The sequence below is a fragment of the Nothobranchius furzeri genome, chromosome 2 (genome assembly GCF_043380555.1).
Source record: "Nothobranchius furzeri strain GRZ-AD chromosome 2, NfurGRZ-RIMD1, whole genome shotgun sequence".
Taxonomy (NCBI): Eukaryota; Metazoa; Chordata; class Actinopteri; order Cyprinodontiformes; family Nothobranchiidae; genus Nothobranchius; species Nothobranchius furzeri.
Window position 1 is genome coordinate 63192385 of NC_091742.1, and position 18542 is coordinate 63210926.

General features: G+C 43.5%; 1 protein-coding gene across 1 annotated transcript in view; it reads left to right on the plus strand.

The window, feature by feature from the left end:
* Nucleotides 1–8638: 8638 nt before the first annotated feature.
* The window catches only part of LOC107377204 (sodium/potassium-transporting ATPase subunit alpha-1), a 33153-nt gene continuing 23249 nt past the window's right edge, over nucleotides 8639–18542 (plus strand). The window contains exon 1 of the mRNA XM_015946673.3: nucleotides 8639–8867. Coding sequence (XP_015802159.1) covers nucleotides 8856–8867 — 12 coding nt within the window. The 5' untranslated portion in view covers nucleotides 8639–8855. The remainder of the gene's footprint in view (nucleotides 8868–18542) is intronic.

Consider the following 18542-nt stretch of genomic DNA (forward strand, 5'->3'; position numbering starts at 1 on the left):
CTGAACTTAGGGGGACGATAAACAGTGACAATTATTGTGGGGGTCGGGCCGGAGAGTTGACAGGCGAGGCATTCCAGAGTGGTGAGAGGAGGAAGGTTTACGGGAAGGACCTTCCAAGTCTCGCGATAGAGTATCGCGAGACCACCGCCGCGGCCCGACCCACGGGGTTTGGAGAGGTAAACAAATCCGGGAGGAGTACAGTCATTGAGTTGTGAGAAATCGCTGGGTTGTTGCCATGTTTCGTTCAGACAAAGAAAGTCTAGCTTATGGTCACTGATGGTATCTTGGAGGAGATGTCCTTTACCAGAGAGGGAGCGAATGTTGAGAAGACCAAAATTAGCAGTGCGGAAGTCCCTGGCGACAGGAGCATTAGCCCGACTAGCCAGCCGGGCTAACACGCTGGAGTCGGCAGCTTGGCAGGTATTCCTGGGTAGCCGCCGGCTAGTCGTGGACCAGAAGGAGGGTATTCCTTTGGAGCCGTCGAGATGGAGGTTCCGCCGGGACCCCCGATGGATATACCGACGGCGAGGCTGGAAGGTGATGTCGGGGAAGAGGCACAGAGCTGGTGGTGGAGATCCGGAGTAGTGAAAGCGGAGGTTGAAGAGCTCCGCCGCCGAGTACTGGAGAAGGCCATCCACGGACAGAAGAATGAGCGACAGGATGATCCAGGCCAGTGAGAGGCACAGAGAAATCCTGCTGGACCACATTATGGAGTGGAGCAGGGAGGTGGTGATGTGCAACCAGAACGCAAGCTGAGCAGGTAGGTGAAAATGAGTTGTCACCGACACAGGGATGTGACTAGGGTGAAAAAGAAGAAAAAAAAAATACAAAAAGTTTGTTTGCCAGCGAGCAGCGGCAGCGAGACGCGCCAGCGTTCACTCAACCGGAACCGGAAGTTCCATCCGAAAAAGATGTCAAGACCATAGAAGCTGAAGTTTTTCAACTTGTGATTTAAAAAATTGAAACATAAAATGACATATTGGTAAATTAGAACTGTAAAACGAACGAGATTATAGTCAAAATGTCAATAAAAGCCACAAAATGTTAAGAAAAATCTTAATATTGTTCCAGAATAAATTGAAAATTTGGAAAAGTTACATGTTAAAAAAGGCAGAAATGTCAAGACTCCAACTTCCACCATGACCAAGACCAAAGAGCTGTCTTAAGGACACCAGGGACAAGATTGTACACCTGCACAAGCTTGGGGTGAGCCAATCTATAATAGGCAAGCAGCTCGGTGAGGTGAGATCAACTGTTGGAGCAATTATTAGAAAATGGAGTAAATACAAGCTTACTGACAATCTCCCTTGACCAGTGGCTCCATGCAAGATCTCACCAAGTGGGGCACAAATGATGTAGGGAACAGTGAAGAAACAGCCCAGAGGTCTTTATGGTGGGAGCTGGTCAATGACCTGATGAGAGCTGGGACCACTGTCACAAAAGTCACACACCACCTTTCAGAATTCCTGCATTGTTCCCTCAGCTTTAGCCAGCACATGTCCAGGCCTGTCTAAAGCATGCTCTGGATGAGCCAGAGGACTGAGAGAATCTCGTGGTCAGATGGGACCAAAATAGAACTCCTTTGTATAAAAACACTACTCGCTGTTTTTGAATGGGGGAGAATTATGAGTTGCATCCAAAGAACACCATGCCCACTGTGAAGCATGGAGATAGAAACATCATGCTTTGGGGCTAATTTTCTCTGTAAAGGACGGGATGACTGATCCGTATTAATGAAGGGATGAATGGGGCCATGTATTGTGAGGGCAAAAACCTCATTCCATTACTGACAACTTCGAAGATAAAATATGGATGGATCTTCGAGCATGACAGTGATCCCAAACAGACCGCAGGCTACGTAAAAAAAATAATTCATGGTTCTGGAGTGGCCAAGCTAGTCTCCAGACCACAATCCAATTGAAAATCTGTGGAGGAAGTTGAAAGTCTGTGCTGCCCAGTACCGCCCCAAAACTTCACAGCTCTAGAGAAGATCTGCATGGAAGAATGGGCCAAAATACCAGCTACAGTGTGCAAACCTGGGGAAGACGTAGAAGAAATGTTTGAAGGTAAAATTGAAAGTCTGGTGGCGACATGGACATTTTTAAGTCTCACTATTATTTTGTTTAGGTGATATGGCACTGTGTATGTGTGTGTGTTTGTGTGTGTGCGTGTGTGTGTGTTATCTCAAGAACTGCATTGCCACAATCATCTTTGCAATGGATTGCTCATTTGACCGCAAATGCAAAGAGGCCCTGAGTGAAAATTAACTGAGCCCACTCAAGTGCTATCTGTGTTTACCCCAGCCATTACCGACGCCCTCTTCTCCCTCTTCGCTGTGTATACCATCCCATCATCCTGCCAATCGGGTCAGCAGATGGCCGGCTTCACACACACACTCGTTTGAATTTCGCCTGGAGTCAAAGTCGGTGAGGAATTCTCTCCCATGGAGCCTAACGGACGATTTCCTCCACAGCAGAGGGTGCTGGTAGAAAACCAGCGTTGAGGAATCTGCAAACAGAAGGATGGAGGGATACAGAGAAAGCTGGAGGGAGAAGTAGTGATGAAAGTGATGGACAGAGAGAGAGTTGATGTGCTGAAGATCAGCTTTAAACATTTCTATCAACCAGCCAGATGTGTTTGATGAGCTAAAAGGGACGTTTGTAGGTTTGCAAGAAGAAGCTGCAGACAGAACCCAACATTATCATGGCTTCACCCACCCCCACCCCCTCCTCATCCTCCATCGTGCACTCCTTCACAAGCAGGGCCCCCTGAACTGCTTGTTACCATGGCAACCCATTAGAGAGCCCTCTCTCGTTTTTTTCTATTCTCTCTCTCTCTCTCTCTCTCTCTCTCTCTATCTCTCTCTCTCTCTCTCTCTCTCTCTCTCTCTCTCTCTCTCTCTCTCTCTCAAACATCTAAATAAAATCTTGGCTATTTATAGAGCAAAGCTGGCCTCACGCGAGCTACGATTACAGCCCAGGCATCTATGCCGCCCAAACAAAAATACACTTTGATGCACCGACACAACGTTAGCCACTGTGTGTCCGTCTGTCCTTCAGCTCCACCTGTGGTTTCATTTGTTTACTCCTGTCTGCTGCATGGTGGGGGATTTTTTTAGAAGAAGAAGAAAGTTGAAGGAACAAAATGGCTAGCATGTGGCATCTTCCTGTTTGATCTAAGTCTGGTTTTATCTTGTCAGGTTGCGGGAGAGAGCTCTTCAGGCCAGCTGATAAGGTCTGTTAATACAGAGAATAGCCATCAGCACCCAACCTGCCTGCACCAGACCCACTTCATGCAGATGGAAGTTGTTTAAACCCACTTAGCTGGATCCAAACCCTGGATCGTTTAGCAGGAAATGTATTCTAAAATGTACATTTTCACCTGCTGTTGTGCTTTTGGTGTCTTAGATTTTTCCTCATTACCTGTGTCTTTGATGGCTTGTCTGTTTGCAAACTATCTCATGAAACTGGCTGTGAAGGCACTCTGTGAATTGAGTATACAAAGCTAAATTTGACATAGTAGTAGCCATAAGTTGTTCCCACCACATGCGTATGCTAAGTGCTAAATGAAAGAGTGGAAGGTTTTTCTAAGATTTTAGGATTAAAAATTGGAGTGAACACCATTGAAGCTTGTTGATATTAGCTAAACTCAGAAAAGGACCACAACTCAGTCACTTTTACAGACATTGTGCTGAAGTTTGGTGTTGTCTTAGCTAAGAGTTGTTTCGTTCCTTTACTCTGAGTTCTATATATTGTGCAACACCTATACTAAAATTTGGACTTTAGATTTTTGGATTATATTTTGTTTCTGTGTTGGCTAAATATGCAACTATTGGATTATTAGATGTGAAAAACAATCTCTAGATGTACTTCTACAACTGAGTAACTACTGGTGTCGATACTAAAGCCGTTATAGCGAATCTGCGAGCAAGCTAGGTTCCCTGAGAAGCTTGTGCCAAAAATGGTGTTTTACTTTTTGGGACTCTGGTTGTTTGTCCTAAAGTTGAGATGGTAACACCCGGCTGTTTCTCCCTTCTCTGATGCTATTGGGAACCTCTCACACCAGTGGTGTTCTGGTGCTAAATACGTGAGTGTGTATGAATGGAGGACCCAAGGAAGTGTGGTGGTTAGGTGAGGCCGACAACCGGGTGGTCCAATAGTTACTTTCAGTTCCACATGTGTTATTGGCGGAGGTTTTTACACAAATGCAAGAGAACAATTTTTTTTAAAAAAAATTAGCACCACAATATATTTATAGCTATACTATGTTAGATTTTGCTAAGAGGCATTTAAGCCAACTTGTTTACCTAATTTTAATTAAAATCTGCCGTTGTTATTGGCTAAGAGGTACACTGTGACGTTAGCTGGTACTTATGATGTCACAACGCCACTGTGAGCCTGTGTGTGTATTTGTTAGTGGCTCCACGCTCTTTGTCTGTCAGGCAACAGCATTTGTTGTATTTTTCAAACAGGAAGTGGGAGTGGAGTAAGACTCTGGTAGGGGGTGACTTGCTCACGCCATACCAGCTAAAGTCATCGTGTACCTCTTAGCCAATAGTGATGGCAGATTTCAATTAAAATGCAGTGCAGAGTTTTCACCTAAAGAGGGCGCAACACTGACAGTTTTAGGCAAAATATTTAAATTTTAACTAAGATGCACTAAAGAGCCAAATTATTGACTGCATGATGATACTAATTTATATAATTTATCAGCAAAAAGGGTTGATTTGGGGGTGACTTGCTCTTTAAACCCTTAGCATTCCAGCGAACAAAACCCCACTGTTTTTGTTAAACTGGAAATTTAAGGGGTTAAAAAAATCACCAAAATGACTACACTTCAGTTAGCTGTGCTTGTGTTGGTCTAAATTCAGGTTTTGTAATAGCAAAGAGTTGTCCCATTTACTGAGTGATACCAGATTTTGAGCTTTGACCAAAACAGCTTTAACCTTATCATTTTGCACCATAAGATTATCTTAATTCCATACATTGAAATGGAAGGATGTGGGCAATAGGCCAAGGAGTGTAATTATTTTATAGGTTTAGCTTCTGAGACATTAGAAAATTATGTTTTTTTTTAAGTGCAAAAAGTCAGAAACTTGTTTTCCATAGCTTATAAACCGCATCAAGTGGCAGGATGCCTCTTGTTTTTTGGGCTCACAGTAGAGCCGAGGATAAAAGACTAAGTCCCTCATTTGTATTGTGGGATAAAAGGATGAAATGGCTCCTGGAAATGATGCAAAGGGCCACAAGGGTGCTGCTGCAGAGGCAAAATGAAACCTGCAAGAATGGCTGCCTTAATCAATGTGGCCTCCTTCATCCCTGCTGGGGGTTTGGGGTAGTGATGGTGGGGGTTACGGGTTGGGCCAGTACTGGAGTTATTTATGGCCTGTTTTTCAGGGGAGGTTGAGAAATGCGTTTGTGGTCAGGGGGACTTTCAGGGGGCCCCACAGCTAGTGGGGGTGAATTGAATGCACCGCTGATGAACATTCGCACCACTAACTGCACGCACGCACGTACACCCTACCCTAACCCACACACACAGACACGAAATCAGCAAAATCAGAGGCATGGAGCGTTCAGGAGTTGGCTGCCCGCTAACGTCACACAACAACCTTGTCAGAGCAGCAGGGGAAAGGAGGTGTCTATGCACCCAGCTGTTAAGCCGGGAGAGGTGTGGATGAATCAGGAGGGTGTGTGTTTATATCTCTGGAAGTGGGACGGTAGGTTTTCTTCAGTCAGGGCTGAAATTTGACTTTAAAATCAAATAAGAAATTTAAAATGCAAAATATGAAGAAATGTCAAAAATGTGCATTGGTTCACCTCACCTCAGAGTGAGCTGCTGCAACAAAATGATGTTATTGCCAGGGGTTTTCTCCAGTTTGCTTAAAGATTTTACTTGTTTTGCAGACTTTTTCACCAAAGTTTTGTCTTATTTTTTCTTGTTTCATCTAAGCTAGGTTTAAAGAGCAAGTCACCCCCAAATCAACTATTTTTTTTGCTGATAAACAATTTTGTATAGACTGTCTAATTGTGCTGTAGACACGTGTAGTCAGTAATTTGGCACTTTACTGAATCTTAGTAAAAATGTAAATTTTTCTAAAACTGTCAGTGTTGATCCGGTAACAACTCTGCACTGCCTTTTTATTTGAATCTACCATCACTATTGGCTAAGAAGTACCATATGAAGTTAGCTGGTACCATATGATGTCACAATGCCTCTGTGAGCCTGTGTGTGTGTATTTGTTAGCACCCTCTCGGTGTGCCAGACATTGCTTCCTTGTGGCACATTTTCAAACAAGAAATGGGAGTGGAGTTAAGCTTGGTTTATGGTCTACGAGGTCCACACGGCTCCGCGCGGAAAAGTTGCGTCATTTTAACAACCACGCCCCTCCACCGCGCCTCCGCACGGCTCAAACTTTCCGCACTGTGCACCTAGGAAATTTTCTAACCACGCGGACGGTCGGACGTGGAAAAACATGGCGGACTGGCAAGAACTAGTATGGCAGAGGTTCGTAAATACAGACATTTGTATGATTCAGCTCTCAGAGATCACCGTGATCAACATGTTGTTAATAATTCTTGGAGAGAAATAGCTCGCACTGTCGGAAAAGACGAGGATGCTGTTAAAAAATGCTGGAATGCCATGTTGTAAACAACAGTAATTTTTACTTCTACTATGGTTTAGTGTTGGATGCATGCCGTAGAGCTCCATGCTGCCCCCTACAGTTTGGGAGAATATTGGCTCACCGCAGAGACAAGCCGCATGAACCATAAATGCTGCAAGTTGTGAAGCGCGTTCTATCCGCGAGCCGCATCACCAAGCAGAAAAGAAATGCGCCAAGCATAACTTTCGGCTCTGTTAGGATTTGACTTGCTCTTTAAATTCTGGTAATTTTCTTGGATTTATTATGCAGAGAGCCAAGTTAAATCCCAGTCATTTTTGTGAATAAATGCCCACATAAAATATTTCATTGTTATTATACTTCAAAAGACACCAGCTGGGTTTTTTCAGCCAATATGACTATGTTTTTGTTGAATTTGTTGGAAAATTTTGAACTGTTTTGTAAAATATCTCAAATAACTGCTTAATTTAATTCTGGGCTGAACTAACAATGTATGTCAGTTTGGTTCTGGTGGTCAGTCTTGGATAGATTTATGTATTAAAAAACTTCTTTTAACAAATTATTTCTACAGAAACAAAGAAAATACTTTCTAGGAACATATTTTTCTACCTTATCTTAAGCTGCTTTATATTTGTCTCATCTTTAGATAAAGCTTGTTTTCTTGAGATAAAATATTTTGCTGTTTCAACTTTTAAAAGGGACAGTTTTCCGAAAACTATGAAATTATTTCCAAAATTACAATTAAACTAAATTAATACCCCCTCATCAGGACAGTCCATCAGCCAGCTCATTCATGCTGTCATATCAGCAGCAGTAGCACATTGCTGGTTCAGATCGCCTTCAAGTGTCATGACAACTACACTGAATGATGAACCTTGGTGTTACAAGAGCCATATTACACCACACTTATCTTGTTCTCTTAAGTAAACAAACATTTTTCTTAGTAAATCAATAAAATAATCTAGTTAAATATCAAAACAACTTTGACTTTGCATCTTGAATTTGAGGAAACATAATAAAATTAGTAATAGCATTTGAGTCTTTTTTACAGTTAGAATTATTATTTTTTTATTTTTCATGATTTCTATTGCACACATTAGTTGTTATAATATCAATTTTGTTTGTTTGCTTTTGTTTTTAGGTTTAATTTAAAAACTTTAGTGTTATTTTAGCTCAGTTAACAAACTTCATTTCAATGAAAAAATTTGTTTTATTTAGCCAAATTTATATAAATTAATGTATATAATATGGAGACATTTTATTAAAAAGTAAATATTTTTTACAGTGCATCAATATTATCTTAATATTACCATTGTTGTCTTTGTGTCATTTTCTTTTCAATTTTACCCCTTTTTATGTTTACATAATTTCCATATTTTCAAACCATTCCTTTATTTTTTGTTCTTGTGAAGCACCTTGTGATTTTTATCTTAAGAGGTGCTAAAATAAAAATAAAAATATTTCCTCTTCTTTCTTCTTTTAAAATTATATTATATCAAAACCCTCACTGTCCTCAATGATTTTAAATAGCATAAAATCCATTGTTCTTTTCTAGGAGAGGATGTTAAATCTGTTTAAGCAATTATAGGTTTAAATATTTAATATTTAACTTATTTGCCAGTTCAAACTATTTCTCAAATGAATTTAAATAATTATCAACCTCAAATAAAGTAATTCAAACATCTAAAGCTGTTTTTCCACTTAAATTTGAGGTTCAATCAACAAGTTGATTTTTTACAGTGCAAAATAAAAAGATTATCAACTTAAAATTGTAAATTTTTAAATATCTCTAACAGTGTGTGTGCGTGCGTGTGTGTGCGTGTGTGTGTGTGTGTGTGTGTGTGTGTGTGTGTGTGTGTGTGTGTGCGTGTGAATTAAAAAGGGAGAAAAGGGGGTCAATAATGGCGAAAGCTCCGCCCCTTTCCGTGGGGTTACCATGGCGAACGGTGTCGACGTCACAATGGAAGAAACGCCGTCTATAAGTATTGCTGCTTCAGCCGCGGCTGCTCGCGAGCTCGGATGTGTGCGAGGAAGAAGTGACACGTGCTGGGGGAAAATAAAAAAATAAAAATAAATAAAAAAAATCACGCAAAAATTTAAACGCGCACATCCAGGAGTTTTTATTTCTTTTAATTTTATTAGAATTTTAGACTAATAGTGTACATACTTTTAAAGAGGAGTCCTGTTTGTCCGCATTCTACTTGGAACTGGGAAGAATTAAATCTTAGCAACAATGGGAAGAGGGGTGAGTACACAACAATCCTTGAACGTTTCGCTTTAAAACACCTAACTGTTGATTTTGACCTGTTTGGGGAGGGGGACGTGTTCAAAATGCTAAAGAAACCGGAGGTTTAGTGTTGTTAAATCAATGGAGGAGAGAGGTGGAGCTTCAAGTGTTTGTCTTTAAAAAAAATTTGCTAAAACCCCACATTTCTTACAAAATGACCGCTTTTCGGGAGAAAACTGGAGCACTTCCGCGTTTGCTGAAAAAAAAGGAGAGGGTTTTTTAAATCAAACAAAAGAAAAGTAGAAGTTGTGACTGTTCGGTTACATAACGGGATGTTCTGTCAAAGTTTGACTGCAGCTGTTGGAAGAAATTCTTTGAAGCGTGAAAATAACGGTACGGGGGGGGGGGGGGGGATCACGTTCAGGAGAACATTCTTTAGTCCTAATCCAAATTTAAGAGTAGCCTCTTGAGTAATAAAGCGCACCTTCTCTGTTTGGGAGTCAATGGTGACCTTCATGTTTCGTTTTATTGTAATTTTCCTGTTTTAAGTTGGCGTAAAGACTTCTGGAAGGAGGGGTGGTGAGAGTTACAGCTCATCTCTCTCTTCTGGGACATTAGGGGCTCAGAAACTGATCTGGAGTCAGATCTCTGCGGGTTGGACAATACATGCTTTAAAATGAGGCGGAATCCACAGATAAGCACAAAGACCTGATTCACCTCGTATTTATGAATGAAAACATTCTCTCAGATAAACGTTTTGCACAATAAACCAATTTAAAGTTGTTTTTAATCGATGCAGGCTGTTTGCATGCCAACAGTGTGATGAATGATCCTGCTGAATTAACAATGAGCCCCGATTGTTATTGTTGTAATCCATAATCTTTAATTGCATTGCGTGAAACTGATGCCAGCCATATGAAATATCAGTCGCCGCCACACCCTGTCATCCTGCACTATAGGAACACTTGTTATAAATTCAGCCCGGGAGGGATGAACAGAGTGATGAAGAGGAAGATGGAGCGAGAGATGTGGCGGGAGATGTGAAGCATCAGCCTCCTTCTCCTCCTCAACAGCGCTCATTTCTTAACGTTTCTGTTCACTCGTTCTCGGTTTCTTAGCTGCTGCTGCTGCTTTTTCCCCTCCTTCTTCTTCCCTTGCTCCCATATGTGATGAAAGCCATGCCCTGCCCCCATCCATCCAACCTCCCTCCTCTTCCCCACTGCGTCTCCCCTCCAGTCCTCTTCTCTCCTCCAGTACTGGCACAGACGAATGTGGACGAGGTAATCACCACTACAGAGCCTTCCTGTGGAGAGGAAGGGGGAGGAGAGGAAGGGTGAGGACTTGTTTAGCTGTAATGGAGAAGATCTGGGCCGGTGAGAGGGGGGGTACAGGTGTGACATCGAGCCTCGCTGTGAGGATTACCCTTCCACACACCCTCTCGGGTTTTGGACTCACACTGCCATCTTTTGTTAAACATGCTGCCCTTTTTTATGGTTTTCCCATCGCATCTACAACGCGGATGGTGATAAGTCGAGTTGAGCTGGGGAGGGGGAGTAGATAGCTTTAGATATGGAGGGGTGGGGGCACCAGTTGCCGCAATGCCACGCTAAACAACTTGACTGTCAGACTCGAGCGGGGAAAGATCTCTGCGCTTTTGGCTCTCACTCACTGGGAGATTTCAGGAGGAGCTGGTAGCTGAAGCTCTGAAATGTGGTTAATGATTCGCCGTCTTGTGTTTCAGCAGAGCGCTGATAGGATCTGAAACACAGAAACTAAATGAGGGCAGGGTGACACAAGCGCTCGTTTAACAAGGCGGCCATGCAGGAAGCTGACTTTTGAGACTTTTTCTGTCTGGCTTGTAATCTTAAAATATCATAAACATACAGAACATTTAATAAAGGATGGGAACACATCTCCAACTCAGTGAGTCAGGGTGTGTTTTCAGTCTTTGACCTTTGACCCTGACACATTTTTACTTTGGATCATCTACATTACTTTCAGCCTTGTTTTGTTAAATTCAAAAAATACTTGATAATCCCAGAGGGACGTTAAATTTTACTGTAATTTATATTTGCGTTTCCACCAAGGACGGAGCTGGGAAACTAAACCAGTTAAAAGAGTTGATTTCTACCCTACCGCTCATTCCTGCTTCAGGAATATTTCCCAGGACCCAACATAAGAAGTGTTTTCACTGTGGGAACTTCAGGGTCTCGTCTCGTCTCGTCTCGTCTTCCTCCGCTTATCCGGGTCCGGGTCGCGGGGGCAGCATCCCAACTAGGGAGCTCCAGGCCGTCCTCTCCCCGGCCTTGTCCACCAGCTCCTCCGGCAGGACCCCAAGGCGTTCCCGGACCAGATTGGAGATGTAACCTCTCCAACGTGTCCTGGGTCGACCTGGGGGCCTTCTGCCGGCAGGACATGCCCGAAACACCTCCCCGGGGAGGCGTCCAGGAGGCATCCTGACCAGATGCCCAAACCACCTCAACTGGCTCCTTTCGATCCGGAGGAGCAGCGGTTCTACTCCGAGTCCCTCCCGAATGTCCGAGCTCCTCACCCTATCTCTAAGGCTGAGCCCGGCCACCCTACGGAGGAAACTCATTTCGGCCGCTTGTATCCGCGATCTCGTTCTTTCGGTCATTACCCAAAGCTCATGACCATAGGTGAGGATTGGGACGTAGATCGACCGGTAAATCGAGAGCCTGGCTTTCTGGCTCAGCTCCCTCTTCCCCACGACAGATCGGCTCAGCGTCCGCATCACTGCAGACGCCGAACCAATCCGCCTGTCGATCTCCCGATCCCTCCTACCCTCACTCGTGAACAAGACCCCGAGATACTTAAACTCCTCCACTTGAGGTAGGACCTCTCCCCCGACCCGGAGGTGGCAAGCCACCCTTTTCCGGTCGAGAACCATGGTCTCAGATTTGGAGGTGCTGATCCTCATCCCAGCCGCTTCACATTCGGCCGCGAACCTACCCAGCAAGAGCTGAAGGTCAGAGCTGGATGAAGCTAGGAGGACCACATCATCCGCAAAAAGCAGAGACGAGATTCTCCTGCCACCAAACTCGACACACTCCACACCACGGCTGCGTCTAGAAATTCTGTCCATAAAAGTGATGAACAGAACCGGTGACAAAGGGCAGCCCTGGCGGAGTCCAACCCTCACTGGGAACAGGTCCGACTTACTACCGGCTATGCGGACCAAACTCACGCTCCTCTGGTAAAGGGACTGAATGGCCCTTAACAGAAAGCCACCCACCCCATACTCCTGGAGCGTCCCCCACAGGGTGCCCCTGGGGACACGGTCATAAGCCTTCTCCAAATCCACAAAACACATGTGGATTGGTTGGGCAAACTCCCATGCCCCCTCCATCACCCTTGCAAGGGTATAGAGCTGGTCCACAGTTCCACGGCCAGGACGAAAACCACATTGCTCCTCCTCTATCTGAGATTCAACTATCGATCGGACCCTCCTCTCCAGTACCTTGGCGTAGACCTTTCCAGGGAGGCTGAGGAGTGTGATCCCCCTATAGTTGGAACACACCCTCAGGTCACCCTTCTTAAAGATGGGGACCACCACCCCGGTCTGCCACTCCCTAGGAACTGCCCCCGATGACCACGCAATGTTGTAGAGACGTGTCAACCATGACAGCCCTACAACATCCATAGCCTTGAGATACCCAGGACGAACCTCATCCGCCCCCGGGGCTCCGCCGCTGTGTAGTTGTTTGACTACCTCAGCAACTTCTGCCCCCGAGATCGGACAGTCCATCCCCAGGCCTCCCAGCTCTGGTTCCTCCTCGGAATGCGCATTGGTGGGATTGAGGAGCTCCTCAAAGTATTCCTTCCACCGTCCGACTATAGCCTCAGTTGACGTCAGCAGCTCCCCATCCCCACTGTAAACAGTGTGAGCGAGTTGCTGCCTTCCTCTCCTGAGGCTTGTAGTCGTATCATCTGACCTGCGGCCGTATGTTTTGGACACCCGAGTGAAGAGAGGGGCGGAGCTGTCAACTGATCACCACCTGGTGGTGAGTTGGATCAGATGGCAAGGGAACATGCCGCGTAGACCTGGCAGACCCAAACGCATAGTGACTACTTCAGGGTCATTTTACCAAAACTTCCTGGCATACTTGAATCTCCATTTTACTGGCTGGCCTAGTGGGCTGCTTTCAGGAATGTTTGGAGTACCTGAACATGGGTCAGGAAAAACTCCCAATGAGCAGAACCTTTGGCCAACTCACTCTGATTGGTTATAACTAAGTAGGAAATGACATCAGCGGACGCCATCAAACAACCAGCATTAGTGAGCAGTATGGAAGCACAATCAAATAAGTACCATTCACACAGCTTTGAAATCGCTGTTGATAAATTCCAAACACCAAAGATTGAGAGAAAAAAAACTCCCCTCAGTGATGCAGTTCGTTGTCTCACAGTGCGGCATAAAAAACGACGCAACTTCTGATCATTAAACGCCACGTTTTACTTCACATAGAAGCTCTGCTGGTCCGGTGAATAGATTAAATTGGCATACTTTGACATACTAAAACTTTTAATGTTACTGTGGACACTTTTTGGCGTTAATCAGTGACTTCACTCACTCTCGAAGCAGTCGCAGTATTCTGACAATTTAGCAAAGTCTTGAAACGGCTGAATTTGTACGGAGAAACAATGACTGAGAGGGCCATTGTATCTTCGATCCAACTCCCCCCTCCCAGATTACCCTGAAGTTCCAACAGTAGAAACACACCATATGTTCCAGGGTCACTCTCCTGCAGTTACCAGGGGTAGAAATAGCCCTCCCTCACAAGGTGGTACTTTTTAAACTACCTGGAACCTTATGAAGAAGCACTGAGCACTTTTCAGTTTATATCCCATCATTCCCAAAGACTGTCTGTTAGAAAATTTGCCCACAGAAGCTCTTTTTTAGAAGACACACCATGCCGGCAAGTCAGCGTAATACTGTCGCCATTGTGTGTCTTTTGAAGGTGCTGTGGCGGCATGGTATTGCAGGAATTTTGCAGCGTTCATGCCGCCATGCTTGGTAGTACTATTGCTGCAAAGCTGGACTTGAGAATGCATTTTACGCCTTGGTGCAGCGGAGAGAGATGTCATGATCTAGGTGGGGAGTTACTGCCAAGCTCCGGCTGGCAACTATATTGAAAATGAAAGTAAAAACTGGCAATAAGTTTTGTTGTTGGAAACCAAATCAGCAGAGATGATAAATTAGAGTGATGCGGAGCTCCAGGAGCTTCTCTTTGTTAGAGTTGGAGGTCAGATCACTAGTGACTGCGCAGGGACTGTGATGGACAGACACCTTTCGGAGCGGCTTGTCAAAAAAAGTGACAATTTGCGGCTTCAATCATAATAAAAACCAAGTTTTGTCCAAGATAAATGGAAGTCTACGGCAGCGCAGAGACCACCCCCACACCCCCTTCATACGGCACTCGTGTAATCATTTGTAAAACGGACACGGTTGTGCAACATTACCACCACAGTCTGATCACTTATAAAAAAAAAACAAGGCTCCCTGATGCCACCACGGCATTGCGGCTAATTGGCGGCATTCCTTTCTGAAAGAGGCTAACGGTACTTTCCTCTTAAGCAACCTTTTTCAGGACCTAGAGTGTTTTTCCAGGGCTTTTCTGTTGGTTTCCATTACAGGAATCATGTCTAAAACCGATTACCAGGGAAATGTACTAGTGAAGGTTTGCAGTCATCTAGGTTATGGTAATTTAAAGAGGTTGGAATGATGGCAGCTAGACTGGACACGAAACTAAAGAAGTCCAGTTGCCTTCATTTGAACCCCTTTGGATTACCAGGGTAGGTAGTACATTTGACAACCTAGAACTTTGTGGGTGATTGAGAATTACCAACATCTCTAGAGCATCTGTTAGAAATGGACATAAAATGAACAACTACCTGCTGTCTGGAAACAACAGCAAATTAATTTATTAATTTACCATTTAACTCAGACCTCAGTGGCATAAACTAGGAGTTGGTAATATTTATCTTTGGTTCGTGCAGTTAAAACTGACCGGGATAGAGAAAACCACTGTAGTTTAGAGAAAAAAGTTATTTTGGTGGATATGGGCATTGAGACAAATTTGGGAGGACGTTGGATAGTCTTATTAATTAACCAGGATTAAACTGTGAGGAAATTCAGACACATTGTGACCAAATTGCAATAAGACAATTTGCAAGACTGTCAAAGTTTGTTTGCAATTACAAAAAGTGTCCATTGTAACAATTCATTTGGGCTTCAACTAAACTTTTTCACATTTTCTTGCATTTCTGTTTCTCCAGGCTGGTCACCAGTAGTCGCTGATCATTTCTCCCCCCAAACTAGATAACATACGCTCTTCCAGGTTTGTTCAGCTACTGATAATAAACTAGTATTCAGCCTACATTCAGGAATAACGGTGGGTGTTGGATTGTCTCTTAATTCTGAACTCCAAAAAGGTTCTGAAGGATTTCAGAAGTCTTTGCACATCTCACGTGGATATTTTACATACTGTATGCTTGACGTCTTAATGAGTTGTTTTCTTGGATTGAAAGGGACATGCTCATAAATTTGGCCGCTAGCAGTGAGCTGGATGAAGGAAATCCACCTCAAGAAAAAAGAACAATCTACTGAGTAATCAGAAACAAAACCCCATTCCAGATTAAAGCCTTGGTTCTCCGCTCCGGCCACCTTTAATCTGAGCCGAAGGGGGACCGGTCTACGCTATCACATCCATTTCTCACACTCTGTTTCCCCCTTGTTCTCCCTCTACCTCTTTTCCCTTCCTTTCTGAGGGGTTAACATTCTTTCCACTCTGCAGTCGTTGTGTATTAATGGTGGCTTTTGTCACATACCGCCTAGCCTGTTTCAGAACACCGTGTACTCCCTCTCCCGTTTCGCCTCCATCTGCATCCCCAGCCTCACTGTTGCGCTCAACTCTGTTTCCTTTGCGTTTTCTTTCTTTCATTCCCTCCTCCCCTTTCATCTGACTCCATCTCGACACTTTTTTTGGGCGAAGCAGCACTAGCCGAATGTTTAGTTTTCTGTGACAGCTCTTTGAACTCTCCCCAGCAAGATTGTTGCTCAGCAAAAAGTGGAATGTGTACGCTTTCCCAGCCTTCATCCGAGGCTCTGGTGAAAAATTTTCCATGACCTAAATCATTGTTTTGCAATGTGGACATGCTGAAAGGAAGTTTAAATGTAGGAGGGAAATAAGCGGTGCGCTCCACTTTTCCTTTATTTGAGGAAATGATGCAACATGCAACCACGTTGTCTCATCTTGATGGTGTCAGAAGAATCACACTGAGGTGTAAAAGTAAGAAAAAGTAGGTCCAGAAACAAGGAAAGTGGACTTTCTCAATTCAAAAATCTCAATTCAATCGAAAAAAAGGACATTCAAATCACATTTAGAACTATTATTATATAACTACTATATAATTTATGCAAATTTTCACAAGTACTTCACCCGAGTATGACTTACAAGGCGTTTATTCCTAATAGAGACCACTGCAAATGTATTGATTTGTTAGGTTTGAACACAAATATACATCTACGTTGAATTCTGCTGCAGCACCGTGCTGCCGGGGTTTCGCCTGACAATATATCAGCTTTATCAAGGAGGTTTGTCGGCTGTTGCCGATAAAAGCAAAAAAAAAAAAAAAAAAAAGGTAAATATCGGCTCAATATATCACTTCCCTAGTGTATTAATGCCTTTCATGAAATTGTTTTCAAAAATTTCTGCCAATTTAGCACAAAATTACGGTAAGATTATTGTAATTTTAAGCTGTATGCATTCTGAACTTGTTCCTAAGCCTAACCCTTGTGCATATGACAAATTGGCTAATGATTTCTATGAGAATGTTGCCAATTTCCTTGTCAGAGTTTAGTCACAGCCATAATTGTGTCTCAAGTTGTTCTCATTTTATCAACTATTTGGTCACAAACGCCTCCCTTGTCTCGCACCTTGAGTCATGGAAACTCAATTGAGACTTGTTTGGGACAGGTTTGAGACACTAGTCCGACTAGTGTTACAGAGAACCTTCTGAACGTGATTGGAATTCCAGCAATGAGACACCAAGAGGAAATATAGAACTCCCAGGAATGATTCGAGACATTCATCTCTGTGAATGAATGTCAACAAATTTAATTATTGAAGATGGTTTGTCTTTTTTATTTTTTTACTTACAATTTAATAATCTAAATAATTTTTATTTGGTCTTAAAATGGTTTGCCCTAGCTTCCATCAGAAATGCAAATCATTTAATAAATCCTCTCATAAAGCCCAGCTTTTCTTCCGAACACCTGACGGACTTTGGCTGGATTAACGTAATGCTTTATTTCATCGCAGAACTTAGTAGGATTTAGTTGTAGATTGATCAAAACCCAAAAAGAGTAAAATCTGAAAGTTTTTCTTCAGATTTCTTTCTTTTAGACTTCTTATTGAGTTCAGACAAAAGCAGTGCTGGGTATAAACTAAACCACCTCACCAACTTATTCATCCTTTCTTTTGTGTCCTGTTTGGAAAACCGGACGTGAAACGAGTGTTAATCTCAACTTGGTACAAATGAACACTCACTCTTTTTTTTAAAACGCTGAAACAGAGAAAAAGAAAGCGTTGTTAGAGGAAACGGAAGAAGAAAGGAGAGATAGACACGAAGAGAAAAAGAGCCAGAGGAGGGACTGCAACGAGTGACTCTGTCCATTCACATATGTGGAGAGGCGGGGCTATAGTCGCTGGTAGCAACCAGGCAAAGTTCCAGGAGTGTGTGTGAGTGTGTGTGTGGGCAAACTGAATGAGCAGATTGTGTATCTGGCGAAAGACCCTGGCACCAGGAAGGACTCACTGCTCCCAGGAATTCTGCCTGTAGAGCAGTAAAATATGCAAGAGCTTGACCGGACGCTTCCTCCTGATTGTTTCGAGTTTTTCTCTCTGATGAGAAGAACAAGGAAGAAAGTGGTGGTGGCGGTGGCGGTGGTGGTGGGGGGGAAACTTCATTCAGAACATTTAAAATCTGCCCCCCTTAATGAAATCCAAGGTATAGATCTTTCCCGGTTTAATTTTTCACGCTCTCTGAGCTCTCTGGTTTAAAAGTGACGTGTTCACACGAGGGACTTCAACACGAAATCTTCCCTAAGAATATCATACGATTCACAGACCTGCCCTGGTGGACAAGAGTCCAGCCAGTGTTGTCGTTTTCCCAACAAATCTTCATGAACGAGTTCTTGTTGCTACCGGATAAAAGAAGCCCACATGCCTGTGGTCTAACGGTCACATGAAAGGATTCCTGAGTCCATTGTTTGTGTTCTGGATGGAGAAGCTGTGGAAGTGGCACAAAGGGCTGTTGTTCGAAAGACAGGAGTGACATTATATTTGATTAAATGTTTCCACACCTTTCCTTTCACTGGTGCCCTATACCTGCATCCACAAAACTTCACCTTTTGGTTTTCAACAGTAAAATTGTGAATTTTTAATATTCTTTAAAGGGGTTCTAGTGTTGGTCTAAGGATCGGGTCTCTGTTTTTTGCAGATGATGTGGTTCTGTTGGCTTCATCAGAACGTGATCTCCAGCTTTGTCTTGTGGAGGAGTTTAAGTATCTCTGGGTTTTGTGTGAGGGAAAGATGGAGCACAGGTGGATTGGTGCTGCGTAGGGTTGGGAATCAAAGTCCGGTTCTTGTTGAGAACCGGGTCCCATTGTTT